Source organism: Triticum urartu, chromosome 7, assembly GCF_003073215.2.
Source record: "Triticum urartu cultivar G1812 chromosome 7, Tu2.1, whole genome shotgun sequence".
Classification (NCBI taxonomy): domain Eukaryota; kingdom Viridiplantae; phylum Streptophyta; class Magnoliopsida; order Poales; family Poaceae; genus Triticum; species Triticum urartu.
The window spans coordinates 190,662,412-190,674,795 of record NC_053028.1 but is presented as its reverse complement, the minus strand read 5'-3'; the positions used below and the strand labels follow the sequence as shown (position 1 = coordinate 190,674,795).

The 12,384-nt window shown below is 42.8% G+C and overlaps 2 protein-coding genes across 2 annotated transcripts; one reads left to right on the top strand and one right to left on the bottom strand.

Annotated features, from left to right (window-relative positions):
• The first annotated feature begins 238 nt into the window (after positions 1-238).
• Positions 239-3,100, top strand: LOC125521473. The gene has a single exon (XM_048686524.1). The coding sequence runs from the start codon at positions 652-654 to the stop codon at positions 2,959-2,961; it is 2,310 nt and encodes a 769-aa protein (XP_048542481.1). The 5' UTR covers positions 239-651; the 3' UTR covers positions 2,962-3,100.
• Positions 3,101-3,471: 371 nt separating this feature from the next.
• On the bottom strand, positions 3,472-12,318 carry LOC125521472 (aconitate hydratase, cytoplasmic-like). The gene is made up of 20 exons (XM_048686523.1): positions 12,133-12,318; positions 11,751-11,867; positions 10,242-10,402; positions 10,063-10,155; positions 9,778-9,963; positions 9,547-9,708; positions 8,662-8,806; positions 8,420-8,562; positions 8,185-8,241; positions 8,026-8,105; positions 7,879-7,954; positions 7,274-7,459; positions 7,094-7,161; positions 6,848-6,966; positions 6,642-6,763; positions 6,312-6,410; positions 5,447-5,926; positions 5,173-5,271; positions 4,853-5,095; positions 3,472-3,786 (listed from the first exon to the last, which is right to left on the bottom strand). Exons 1-20 carry the CDS (start codon positions 12,134-12,136, stop codon positions 3,712-3,714), a joined length of 2,715 nt encoding a protein of 904 aa, XP_048542480.1. The 5' UTR covers positions 12,137-12,318; the 3' UTR covers positions 3,472-3,711.
• Positions 12,319-12,384: the final 66 nt, after the last annotated feature.

Genomic DNA, 12,384 nt, shown 5'->3' with positions numbered 1-12,384 from the left:
ATAGTAACTCGTAATAATAAGCAGATAGAGAGAGCAAAGGAGCTTTACATAAAGTCATTATTACAAGCAATAAAAACCCCGAGAAGCGACGGATACCCAGCCAGGCCGTCCGGGGCCGGCGGGGAGCTGCACTCCCCCGTATATGCATGCATGCAAGGCAACTCATTAATCGAGTACACTAAATACTTTAGCAGGATGTGTATCGCCAGCGTTTAATGGGCAGGCCGGGGGGGCGGGGGGGCACGCCGCGGCCACCCACCCGAATTCCCGACGCCCCGCCACGACGATTTGAGCAGAAGAAACAGAAATAGCAACCGATCAAAATCAGATCGGAGCCGTTTTTATTCCTAAAAAAGAGAGCCATGATCACAACCTACTCGCCGCGGTGGGCTTCCTCCTCGTCTCCCAGATAAGGATTTGCGCTTGCCAGTTCCCACCACCATTACTACCGACCGAGGAAGGAACGCGTTCGTTCATCATATATATGCGTCCGTTCCTGCTCCTTGCCACCCGAAGCGCCGGCGGCTATCCCTCTCCCACTTCTCCACCGCAGCGCCCAGCTAAGCAGCCATCGCCTTCGTCTCCCCACCCAGCCACCGAACCCATCCCCTCCCCTCCCTCGCTCCGCCTCCTCCTCTGATCCGTCTCTACATGAGTAAGCGGAGCGGCCTGCTCTGCGTCCTGCTCTTGTCGCTGGTGCTGCTGCTGCAGGCTGCCTCTCTCTGCTTGCCCGCGGCCGCAGGCAGCAACCGCCAGCTGGTCGTTGCTGCTGCTGCTGCCCGGATTGGAGACGAATTTTTGTGTCAAGATCCGATCGGGCGACCCAGCAGCAGCAGCGTCATGTCCAGCAATGCCGGCGACGAGCTCAGCAGCCCCCCCGCTGCCGCCTTCACCCAAGAGGGCTTCACTGCTCCTGCTGATGCCTTCACCCAAGAGGGCTTCCTTGGTGACGAAGCCTTCTCATCCGGTGACAGATACCCAAAAGAAGATGAAGACGAACTGCTATCCGGTGATGGATATTCAAGAGATCCCGACAGATCTGTTGAAGAAGAAGGGCCTCTAGGCGAAGAAGAGGAAGACGGAGATGATCTGATGCTCATCGTTAAACAAGGTGCTCAAGTTGAGCCTAGCAGCAACAACTATGAATTGCATGGGAGCAGTGCCGACGTGCCGTGCCCCGAGTGCGGGAAGCTCTTCAGGAACGACAAGTCCATGTTCGGTCATCTCCGAAGCCATCCCAATAGGGGGTACAAAAAGGGTTCTGGTCATCTCAAAAGCCGTCCAAGCAAAGGCTACAAACCACCTGCCAGGCCCAAGCCACTGCCGAGCCGCAACGGTAAACTGTCGCCACTGCCGAGCAGCAACGCTAAACTGTCGCAACTGCCGAGCCGCAACGGTAATCTGTCGCCACTGCTGAGCCGCAACGGTAATCTGTTGCCACCTGCCAACGACAGCAGTCGCGTGGCCAGGTACAGCCAGCGTGATCCCGAATTAAGTAGATTTGAAGTAATGATGGCTTACGTGATGCTCACGCTTAAGCAACGTGGTGATGGGGTAGCGCAGGATCAGTCTCACAAGAGAAAGCGTGAGTCCAGCGAACTAGATGTTCCTGAAGAAGATTTGGTAAGGAACAAAGCAGGAGATGGTGTCGTGCTCGGTGATAGACATGGCACCTCTGTTGCTGAGATGCTAGGAGATGATGTGGTGCACCGTAGCGAACAAGGCAGTTCCCTTGTGGAGATGGCAGTAGATGATGCCGTGCTCGGTGATAAACATGGCACCTCTGTTGCTGAGATGCCAGGAGATGATGCGGTGCACCGTAGCGAACAAGGCAGTTCCCTTGTGGAGATGGCAGTACATGATGTCGTGCTGGGTGATAAACATGGCACCTCAGTTGCTGAGATGGCAGGAAATGATGTCGTGCTCGGTGATAAAAATAGCACCTCAGTTGCTGAGATGGCAGGAAATGATGTCGTGCTCAGTGATAAACATGGTACCTCAGTTGCTGAGATGCCAGGAGATGATGCGGTCTACCGTAGCGAACAAGGCAGTTCCCTTGCGGAGATGGCAGGAGCTGACGTGGTGCTCCCGAACGAGCACCACGGTTCTGTTGCGGTGATGGCAGAAGATGATGTGGTGCACCGTAGCGAACAAGGCAGTTCCCTTGCGGAGATGGCAGGAGTTGATGTCGTGCTCGGTGATAAACATGGCACCTCAGTTGCTGAGATGCCAGGAGATGATGCGGTGCACCATAGCGAACAAGGCAGTTCCCTTGCAGAGATGGCAGGAGATGACGTGATGCTCCCAAACGAGCACCATGGTTCTGTTGCAGTGATGGCAGGAGATGCGGTAGTCCGCAACGAACATGGCAATGTCGAGGTACCAAGGAAGAAGGGGAGGAAGAAGTCCAAAGAAAGCACAGAGGCACGTAGAAAGGAGAAGGTGCCCAGTGCAAGCATGGTCAAGCGTTCTTACACATGCAAGCAATGCAAGGCAGAATTCCCCACACATCAAGCTCTGGGCGGGCACATGGCTGCGCACAACAAGGACAAGAGGATCCAGGCCCAGAATGAGCAAGCAGCAGCAGCATGGGAGGCACATCAGCACCAGATAGACCGGAGTCTAAACAGGCTGGTAACCAGCAGCATGAAACCAGCATGGGAGGCACATCAGAGCCAGAAAGGCCAGAACCCAAACAGGCAGGGAACCAAAGGTGGCGGCGAGGAACCCAGGCAAGGTGGTGGCATGTTCATGTCCACCAGAGAACTGCTTATGGAACGCTACACCAAGCTGTTCAACCAGGGGTGGCTATCCAGGCAGGAGGCTGGAGGATCGTCCAAGAGGCAGCACACTGAGAAGGAGGATGGTGGCTCTTCGTCGGTAGCGCCGCCCCTTGCGGATGGAGGTAGGCGCAGGCCATTTGACATTGACCTCAATGCCATGGCTCCAGAAAAGGAATAGAACAAACACATACCTTTTGTGTGTTTTAGGAAAAAGAAGGAATAAATAAAGCCATTCTGTAGGCAAGCAAATTACCATGTATCTTGAGAGAATCTTGTACTTTCACAACAATATTATATAATGTCTCTCCAAAGCTATACTTGCCAACAATACCCAGCAGAAAATATGTCATGTGAACACAGGTAAATTCGCCACCATGACACACTAACAATACTATATATACTAGTAAGATTGAATAGTAAATTTTAGTTTGCGTCTATGGATCAGAATTAGTTCCACACTAAAGTTTCCAAATAGTAGAATCGTGCTTGCAGTAAATTAATTCCAGACTATATCATTTTTAAAGGCTAGTACACTTGATTTATCGACCAATGAACAGCATATATACATTCTTACTGATTTCTAAAAACTACTGCATAATGCAAAAATATAATTCTATTATAATATTCATTAATATGGTGCAGTTGTAAAGTCAAATAAATAAGAACCTGCAAATGAACATAATGAGTATTATCATGTGACGTATTCTTTATTATCCGATCTCACATGCATGCTAAAGGATAGTCAGGTACATACAAATCATGCTTGAACATCGGTTGTTTATTGTAATCACCTTATTTCAAAGCTAAGACAAAAGGCATCATAAAATTCATACTACAGGACATAATTAATATATACAAGGAAACGCCAAAAGAAGAAAGTTCTGGACCTCATGCTTTAATTTCCCATGCAAACGTGCTCTCGAAGACACTAACATGCTGAATTGATAAGTTTTCGCATAACATATTGTAGTATTCCCCCATGATCAAAGTAAGACAGTTCCACCTGCAAAATCATGTTTAAGGAAAAACCTTAAATTCTGTATGCATACTACTTGAAGAAATTATATATAATAAAAATAATGCGATATCATACAGCCTGTCTACTAAACTGTGCATATTTCATTAGAAATGAAATTTGATCATACAAAAATCAACGTTCTACTGCATCCTAAGATGTTATAAATAAGGAAATGTTGAAGACATTGCATTAAAGCTCAGGAAGATTGAAGTATTTTTTCGTTAGCATAAATTCTCACACGAAGTTCTTTTGGGTTTCATCTCCATAATAGTGGCTGAATTTTGATGATGGCTCGCCAAGCCTATCACAACCCTCCTCCTTTATCTGGGCTTGGGACCGGCTCAGGGTAGACAAAACTTGACATGGGAGGAGTCCATAAAGAGGGACCTGAAGGACCGGAATATCACCAAAGAATAGCCATGGATAGGGGTGCGTGAAAGTTAGCAGTCCCAAACAAGTTGGGTTGGCTAGAGTGGAAACCTAAAAGATCTCGAAATGGTTGTTAGCATAAATTCTCACACGATATTGAAAATATAGATTTAAACAGTTTTCTTTCTTTTGTACATTTCTTATAAATATATTCTATAGTTTCATAATATATTTCAAGAATTTCCTGAGTTATGTTTATCTCAGTATCTTTTATATGATCAAACGTCGACCTAATGTGGCGTCAATAATAGGGCACAAATAGATGCAGCAAAAGAGAGAAGGTTGGTTTTAGATGGCATGAAGTATTCTCAGTACAGGAACAACTCCAGAATATATATCATATAATTTACTTCTCAATTTCACATTCCTTGCAGACAGAAGCAGCACTAGTTAGCATCCTTAAAAGGAAATTAGTTTACAGAAAATTAAAGGCTCCTAGAGGATTAGATACTTGAAAATTATATGCAGTATATTCTGAGAAGTACTTTGTAATTTGTTATTGGATTTAATAAATATATTATGATATTTTATTAGTAAAAGTTGTGTTTTAGAGATCATATCTATGTCTAATATTACAGCTTTCAGGGAAACGGAAGGAGTAATAAGTAAAGGTTCCATTTACCTCTGTGTCAAAGCGAAGCGTACATGTAAACGATTTTCGTGTGCTTGTGGTAACAACAATATCCTGGCCGGGCTGCATTTCATGAACACTGCTTGGAAGATGAATAGTGTATTGTTCTTGTCCAGTCAAACCAATTGAGTCCATATCTTCTCCAGACTTGAAGCACAGAGGAATTACACCCATCCCGACTAAATTGCTTCGATGGATTCTTTCGAAACTTTTGGCAATTACAGCCTTAACTCCCTGCGGCGACACATTATTCCATGAGCCTACAAAGTGAGGACGTGCAAGGCACGAAACTTCTGTACTAAAATATTTACCAGCAACATAGTGCCTTTTGCATCCCAGTCCCTCGAACTTCCAGTCCCATATTCAGAACCCGCCAATACAATTGTGTCTTGCCCATCATTCTTATACCTCTATCAATAGTATGGAGAAAAGAAGAAACATGAGTAGCACAACTGCTCTTTTTCACAAATAGAAAGTTTTAAAAACTTTTGCAGCAGGAGAAATAGCCATCAACTAATTCATGAATATGGGAATTATGGACAGTGGAAAAAACCAAGACCAGTCTTTTTGTGCAAAGGAACTAACCATGGCAGCATCATAGACATAAAGCTTCTCTCTTGTTGGAATGTGAATTGTTTTTGGTCCAGGTTCACCGTCCAAAAGCTTGTTGACAATCCGAATATTGCCGAAGGTTCCCCTCATCATTACTTCATAGTTTCCGCGACGGCTGCCATACGAATTAAAATCCCTGTGCTTCACAGAATGGCCAACGAGATACTTGGCAGCTGGGCTATCCTTGTGAATGCTCCCAGCTGGTGAAATATGATCTGTCGTTACACAGTCACCAAAGCTCAACAAGCAGTAGGCATCCTTTATACTATGAGGCCCAGGTAGATCCATACTCATGCCTTTAAAGAAAGGAGGCTCACGAATGTAGGTTGAATTAGGGTCCCAAGAGTAAACATCTGTAGTTGGAACCACCAGTTGATTCCACATGGGATTGCCTTTCGTGATTACCTCATAAGTACTTTTGAACATATCAACCAAGACATTGGAATGCACAATCTGTGATTTGCATTGTCAGCACACAACAATTAGAATCACCATTGAATAAGTTCATGTACGTCGTTTGTGTTAGACGTAGTGAGGGCAGTACCCGTGCGTATGAATGTGATACCCAAGTGTGTCTGGATATGTTGTGTGTGTCTGTGTGTGTTAGGATATTTGTGGTATTCCACCTCTTGTATATATATAGTACAAGGGTAGCACCCGTGTGTATAAGGGTGATACCCGAGTGTGTCTCTAACAGTTAGAAGCGCCAATGTCCAACAGGAGTGCAGCTCCATTGCTAAATTGAATCTTGTTTGAGCAAAGGTGCATATGTGAATGCTGCCTATTCAACCTTTGCAATGTGATGTGCATCAATTGCTTTCCAAGAAAACTTACTTACTTCTGATACTTCCTCGCTAGATGGCCAGATGTCCCTTAGGAAAATTGGTCTGTTGCCCTTTCCAGTTCCAATTGGCTCCTCTTCAAAATTGATATCAACCTAAACACGACACTCTAAACATAAGAATCCATACCGTTTTGGGGAACAGGATCCACTTTTCTTTTTCTATTATAACAGTTTCTAATTGGCAACATGATTTAACTATACAAAACAACCACTATGCTAATGGATATTAATAGCAAAACATACATAACAAAATACCCTATAAGTTACATATTTTTACGTTAGCTGGAAAGCATCATTGCAAACATTTACAATATTTCCACTTACAGTGCCAGCAAGAGCATATACAACGACTAGAGGAGGAGAAGCAAGATAATTAGCTTGAGTTAATGGATGTATCCGCCCTTCAAAGTTACGGTTTCCAGAAAGAACAGCAACCGCGATGATGTCTAACAAAAAGATAAAAAATTATACTAGTGTCTTCAATATGATACTTTGAAAGGAGTGAAGAGGCACATGCAAGAAGATAGTACCATTTTCTGTAATTTCATCTGCAACGATTTGATCAAGATCACCTGAATTTCCGATACAGGTAGTACAGCCATACCCAACTAGATTGAAACCCAGGTCGCTCAAGTACTTCAGCAAACCACTGAAAATGTTATATTGCATCCACGATCAGTATGATTGGAGGTTACAATACATAATTGCATCCAGGCCGGATTGCAGGAACAACAATAAGGGGCATATGATGAATTAAGTGACATGTAGAAACATACCTCCTAAGCAGATATTTGGTAACAACTCCTGACCCAGGGGCAAGACTTGTTTTAATCCATGGTTTGACCTTACCAAACAGAAGAAGGCAATTGAGTACCCTGACTAGCCAAAGGGCAGGGAAGGAAGATGCACACCTACAGTAACTATAAACTATTGATCATAATTAACTAAGTGCTGACCTCGAGGCCCAACTCGTAAGCTTTCTTTGCAACCAACCCAGAAGCAATCATAACGGTGGGGTTTGAGGTGTTTGTGCAGCTTGTGATAGCAGCTATGACAACAGTCCCATGTTTAAGCTCTGCAGTTCGCCCATGAAAATCAAACTTCACCACTCTATTTTGCAAATCTTTTGGGATACCATAACCCTGAAATAAATAGAATGAATCATCCTTGCTTCTGTCTTCTCAAGAGAATAGTTACATTAGATAAAGCAAACACACTCAACATATCTTATGACCTAAAAATACCATGGATGTTAGTCAACGCATGAAGCTATTGGAAAATGAGAAAAATTGGTAATTTTCAAATGTATCAGCACAGCCCATGAACTTTTTATGAATACAGACTTGAGACCAGAATTCTGGAATTTGTTTGCAAAGACAGGACAAGAGGCACACTTATAGGCTGTAACGAACGTCTAACGTAAGTTTTGATATATTATGTTTGCTCTCTTGCGCAACACCTCAACCACTTGGAATTAATAGACTTAAATATATAATCTAGGCATCAAGATCCCTTCAATTAGTATGAGCAAACAAATTTATTTGTCTGATGATCGACGCACCTTGAAACCAATTTTATTTTCCAGACATGCATGCCAGTCTGTCTTCATGTCTTTTAAGGTGACTCGATCATGAGGTCTGCAAGAAGAGCTTGTATTAAAACCATGTAAGAGAATGGAAGTATACCACAACATAACAGGATAAATTACCTCTTCGGACCAGAAATACATGGCTCAACATCTCCCAGATCCAATTCTATGTATGATGAATATGTCGGTTCTATTTTAGGCTAAAATCATAATGGAATACGCAGTCAATATTCCTGCATGGTGTTCACTATATTCATAACAGTGAAGAATTAAACTTACTTCATTGTAATCCACAAACATTTTGTTTGCACGTAGATATGCCTCTATTGTTGATACCTACATGGTCAAAGCATTCAGCATTACCGAATAAGAACGTAGTTCTCAGTAGAAATTATGTTAACCATCAGGACATGGATATACTAGTGTACGTTTTTGTTCCAAACAGCATCTGCAAAGCATAGCAATGTATATGTAGCAAAGTCATTTTGAAAGAACAAACAACCATTATACTCACAGTTTCATCTTCTCTTCCAGTCATTTTAAGATATTCTAAGGTGATATGGTCAACTAGAAAGAAACCAACAGTTGCTCCATACTCTGGTGCCATATTTGCAATTGTTGTTCTATCAGCCAATGCAAGCTCTTCCATACCTCGGCCTACACTTACACAGTAACAAAGCTAAGTCCCTGATAATAGCTGCTAACTGTTTGTGACAGGACAAAGGATATCTGCCAATGATCTAGACAATAAAATACCATAGAACTCCACAAACTTTCCAACAACACCATGTTTCCGAAGCATTTGGGTAACCGTGAGAACTAGATCAGTTGCTGTGACCCCATCCCTTAGTGTTCCATGTAGCTTGAATCCAACGACACCAGGTAATACCATGCTCATGGGCTGCGGACAAAATATAGAAGAGGTAAATATATAAAGCATTCACTGAGCTTGTGGGGAAATTTTGTTCTCATGTACTATCAATTCATGGCTCGGTAGTCGCTGAACATTTAATGTTCATCAAAACTGCAGCAACAGACTGACAGGATCATTTACATGTTCCAAACAACTACCTAGACTAAAATTAATTGTTTTATTGATAACTAGTAATCGTGCACGTGCAAATGCACATATATGAATAAAATTGATAATTTAATCTCTTGTAACCCTGTGCTCCCGATCAAATAAAACTATCTGCCTGAAGGTGGTTCGAGCTCCGAACATAACATCAAGAATCAGCTAAAGGCACTATCTTTGCGAAGAATCAGCTAAAGGCACTATCTCTAGACTCTGATAGGAAGCAATTTATGTGTTCCATATTACAGATTACCAGGTTGCTAATAACTTTTAATTCCTTCTGTAGTAACAATCATGCTTTTATATTAAGTATGGTGATAATGGAATAAAATGTTATGCTGATTACTGGCAAAACATGCAAAACAGGGTCCTTGCACCATTTATGCAATAGTTTTAGTTGCAATAGTCAAACAATTATAAACATCATACTTGATTTGGTCCCTGCGACAAATTGTTTCAAACTGAAAAACTAGCACAAGAAACAGGCAAATATCACTCAGCATACTGTTTTCCAGGAAATTGCATATGCAAGCACATGTCAAGGCCAAAAGAATTTGAGCATGTACCTGACCAAGCATAGCTGCCTCAGCATCAATCCCTCCAACCCCCCAACCAACAACACCCAGTCCATTAATCATTGTAGTGTGGGAATCAGTCCCCAGAACACTATCGGGATAAAGAAGGCCATCTCTGTTGAAAACAACTCTGGCAAGATACTCAAGATTTACCTACACTAGATAACATAAGATAAGAGTTCAAACATAAAAAAAGAGAACTCTTGATGTTATTCCTTTCACCTGATGAACAATACCAGAACCAGGAGGTATGATAAGCATATTGTGAAATGCAGAAGACCCCCATTTAAGGAAGGCGAACCGTTCCTTGTTTCTCTCGAATTCCAGTTCCATATTGGCCTGTATCGCATTTTGTGACCTCACCACATTAGCAGTTACTGAGTGATCAATTACAAGGTCTGCTGGAACCTAAAAGCAGAAATACGGAACTGTATATTAATTACAAAGAATATGTGAAAGGAAATACGCTCTGGCTAAATTAATATAGTATAGGAAATAATTTAATACCATCGGGTTAATCTTATCAGGATTGCCACCTAATTCCAACATTGCGTCGCGCATGCTTGCAAAGTCAACAAGGACAGGCACACCGGTAAAATCCTAAGCCGAGGTATCATTAGAAAACACTGCATGCAAAGAGTTTTATATGGGAAATCAGCTAATGTTAGATCCTTGTACAGACGTACCTGAAGTATCACACGTGAGGGTTTGAATGGTATTTCAACTTGCTCCAGGGAGGTCTTCTCCCAGCCCATGATCTTCTCTACATCCTCCTTGGTTATTTGGAACTCGTCACAATTACGCACCGCAGATTCAAGAAGAACACGAATGGTGTATGGCAGTTTATCTGGAGAAGGCATCACCAAGCACTCTAATAGGTGATGTACTTCCTTCACAGTTCCTAAATGCAGCTTTGACAAACATTTTCTTATGATGTTCAATATATTTGCAAATATGTTGTTTGGTCCAACTTGAACCCTTAACTATACAACCTGTTTATAATAAACACCGAACTTTATGAAACCATTTAACCTGAGACATAGATACTTGATAGTTGATTTTGTATTATAGGATTCTAAAAAATTATAAATTTCATAGGGGTAGAGAGTGCTCTGAAATGATAATCTGCGAAAAATTCAATCAACAGGATGAATATATGTGTCCTGTGTAAAAGTGAAAAGACAAATTCCTTTATCTCTTGTGTTTTTTTTTGTATAGAACACAAATAGTTATACTGTATGATGAAGTTTTAATGGTTCTCACTTTATAGCATTTCCCTTAGGCATGAATTGTTTCAGATTATTGGTAACCCTTGGAGACCAACCACCCTTCAAGCCTTCCCGCAATATTTAGGGTGGTTTTGCACCTATGAAACTTCAGAAAGCTTTGAAGTATGGAAGACTGAGAAACTGCAAATTTTCATCCAAACATCTGAGTATTTGTCCTCTGTAACAAAACAGGACTCTGTTTATCTATTCTCATTTCGTAAAATATATTTTTGCATGATATAATATCATAACATTTACTGCATATATCAACTGTTTTACATTTTTTGGAAACCAGAAATTAAGAAAACATTATAGAAAACCAAGGAAGGGTTCAGTTTAAATGATTTTAGAAGTTCAGTGTTTGACATAGACGGTTTCATAGTTCAGAGCTTATGTTGGACCCAGCACCATAGCTCACGGTTAAAAATGGACATTTTGCTATAATAAAACTGCAATGGAATTGTTGTAAAAAGAAAAGCCTAGGGTACAAACGCTAAAACAGAAAACTTAGAGAATATCATTATTACACAACTATAGCCACAACCCACATGTAACATGCGCCTGGCCCTGCATGCCATTCTTGCATGCGACGATATATTCTACCCCCTTTATTATGGCATATTTATTTTCATGCAGTTTATACAAGCACGTGTTACTGTCCGAATAACAAACCGGTTTGACCGTTAGCGTGGTCGTGGAAGCATTATTTGTATGAAGCGGTTTGACCGTTAGCGTGGTTGCGGAAGCATTAGTCGTATGTGAAATGCTGTTTTGTCCAAACATTTCAGTGGATTTCACGCGTGGATTCGAACGCGGGGTGTGCGAGTTTACCACGGCAAGATCTAGCCACCGAGCTAGCGGCCGGTTCTCTCGTGGAAGCATCATTAATTTCTATGTGAAATGTTATTTTGTCCAACCCAGCAATACCTATTCGCTGATCGCCTAGGTCGGGGATGCTGTAGTAGCTGCCACAATCGCCACCCTCACGGTCTCGGAGCCCCCTCAACGCGAAGCTGAATGGATTGCTGTTGCTGCTGCTGGTAGCTGCACACATAATCATCAAAAGTGCCTGATTTAGTTAAACTGATTCCATGAACTGCCTACAAAATGACGTGAGAGCCGATCCCCTAAGTCGCCGAATTACGAACCACAACGACGAAACGAAAAGGAGGGCTAAAAGCACATACACTTAAATTAACCCCAAAAATACGGCGAAATTCTTTGCAGCAAGGAGCAACGAGGACTCGACGTGCGCTCGAAGATCAAAGTAAAAGTACAGAAAACGAAAAGTTGCAGCAGAAAATCGTACCCATGGCCACCGGACCGATCGGACGAAGAGGGGAGCAATGCGACGAGCGGCAGGCGGCGGGGGGATAGCATTTGGCGCGTGGCGTTGATGAGGACGGGGAGGCGCCGAGGTCGAGGCGCTGTCGTGGCGGGGCGAGGAGGAGGGACACGAGCGGCGCGCCTCGTGTCCCCCCGCGGCATTCCCCACCTGGACGACGACGGATAGCGGCGGCAGGAAGGAAGGAGACAAAAGTCCCACCAAAACGCGGGCCTG

Bases quoted from the DNA above. Each gene is read 5' to 3' on its own strand.
- LOC125521473 (XM_048686524.1), top strand. From the start codon at position 652: ATGAGTAAGCGGAGCGGCCTGCTCTGCGTCCTGCTCTTGTCGCTGGTG.
- LOC125521472 (XM_048686523.1), bottom strand. The intron at 6,764-6,847 runs GTACTATCTTCT...TCTTTTTGTTAG, and splicing joins AGATGAAATTACAGAAAATG to ACATCATCGCGGTTGCTGTT. The intron at 5,272-5,446 runs GTTAGTTCCTTT...TACTATTGATAG, and splicing joins ATGTCTATGATGCTGCCATG to AGGTATAAGAATGATGGGCA.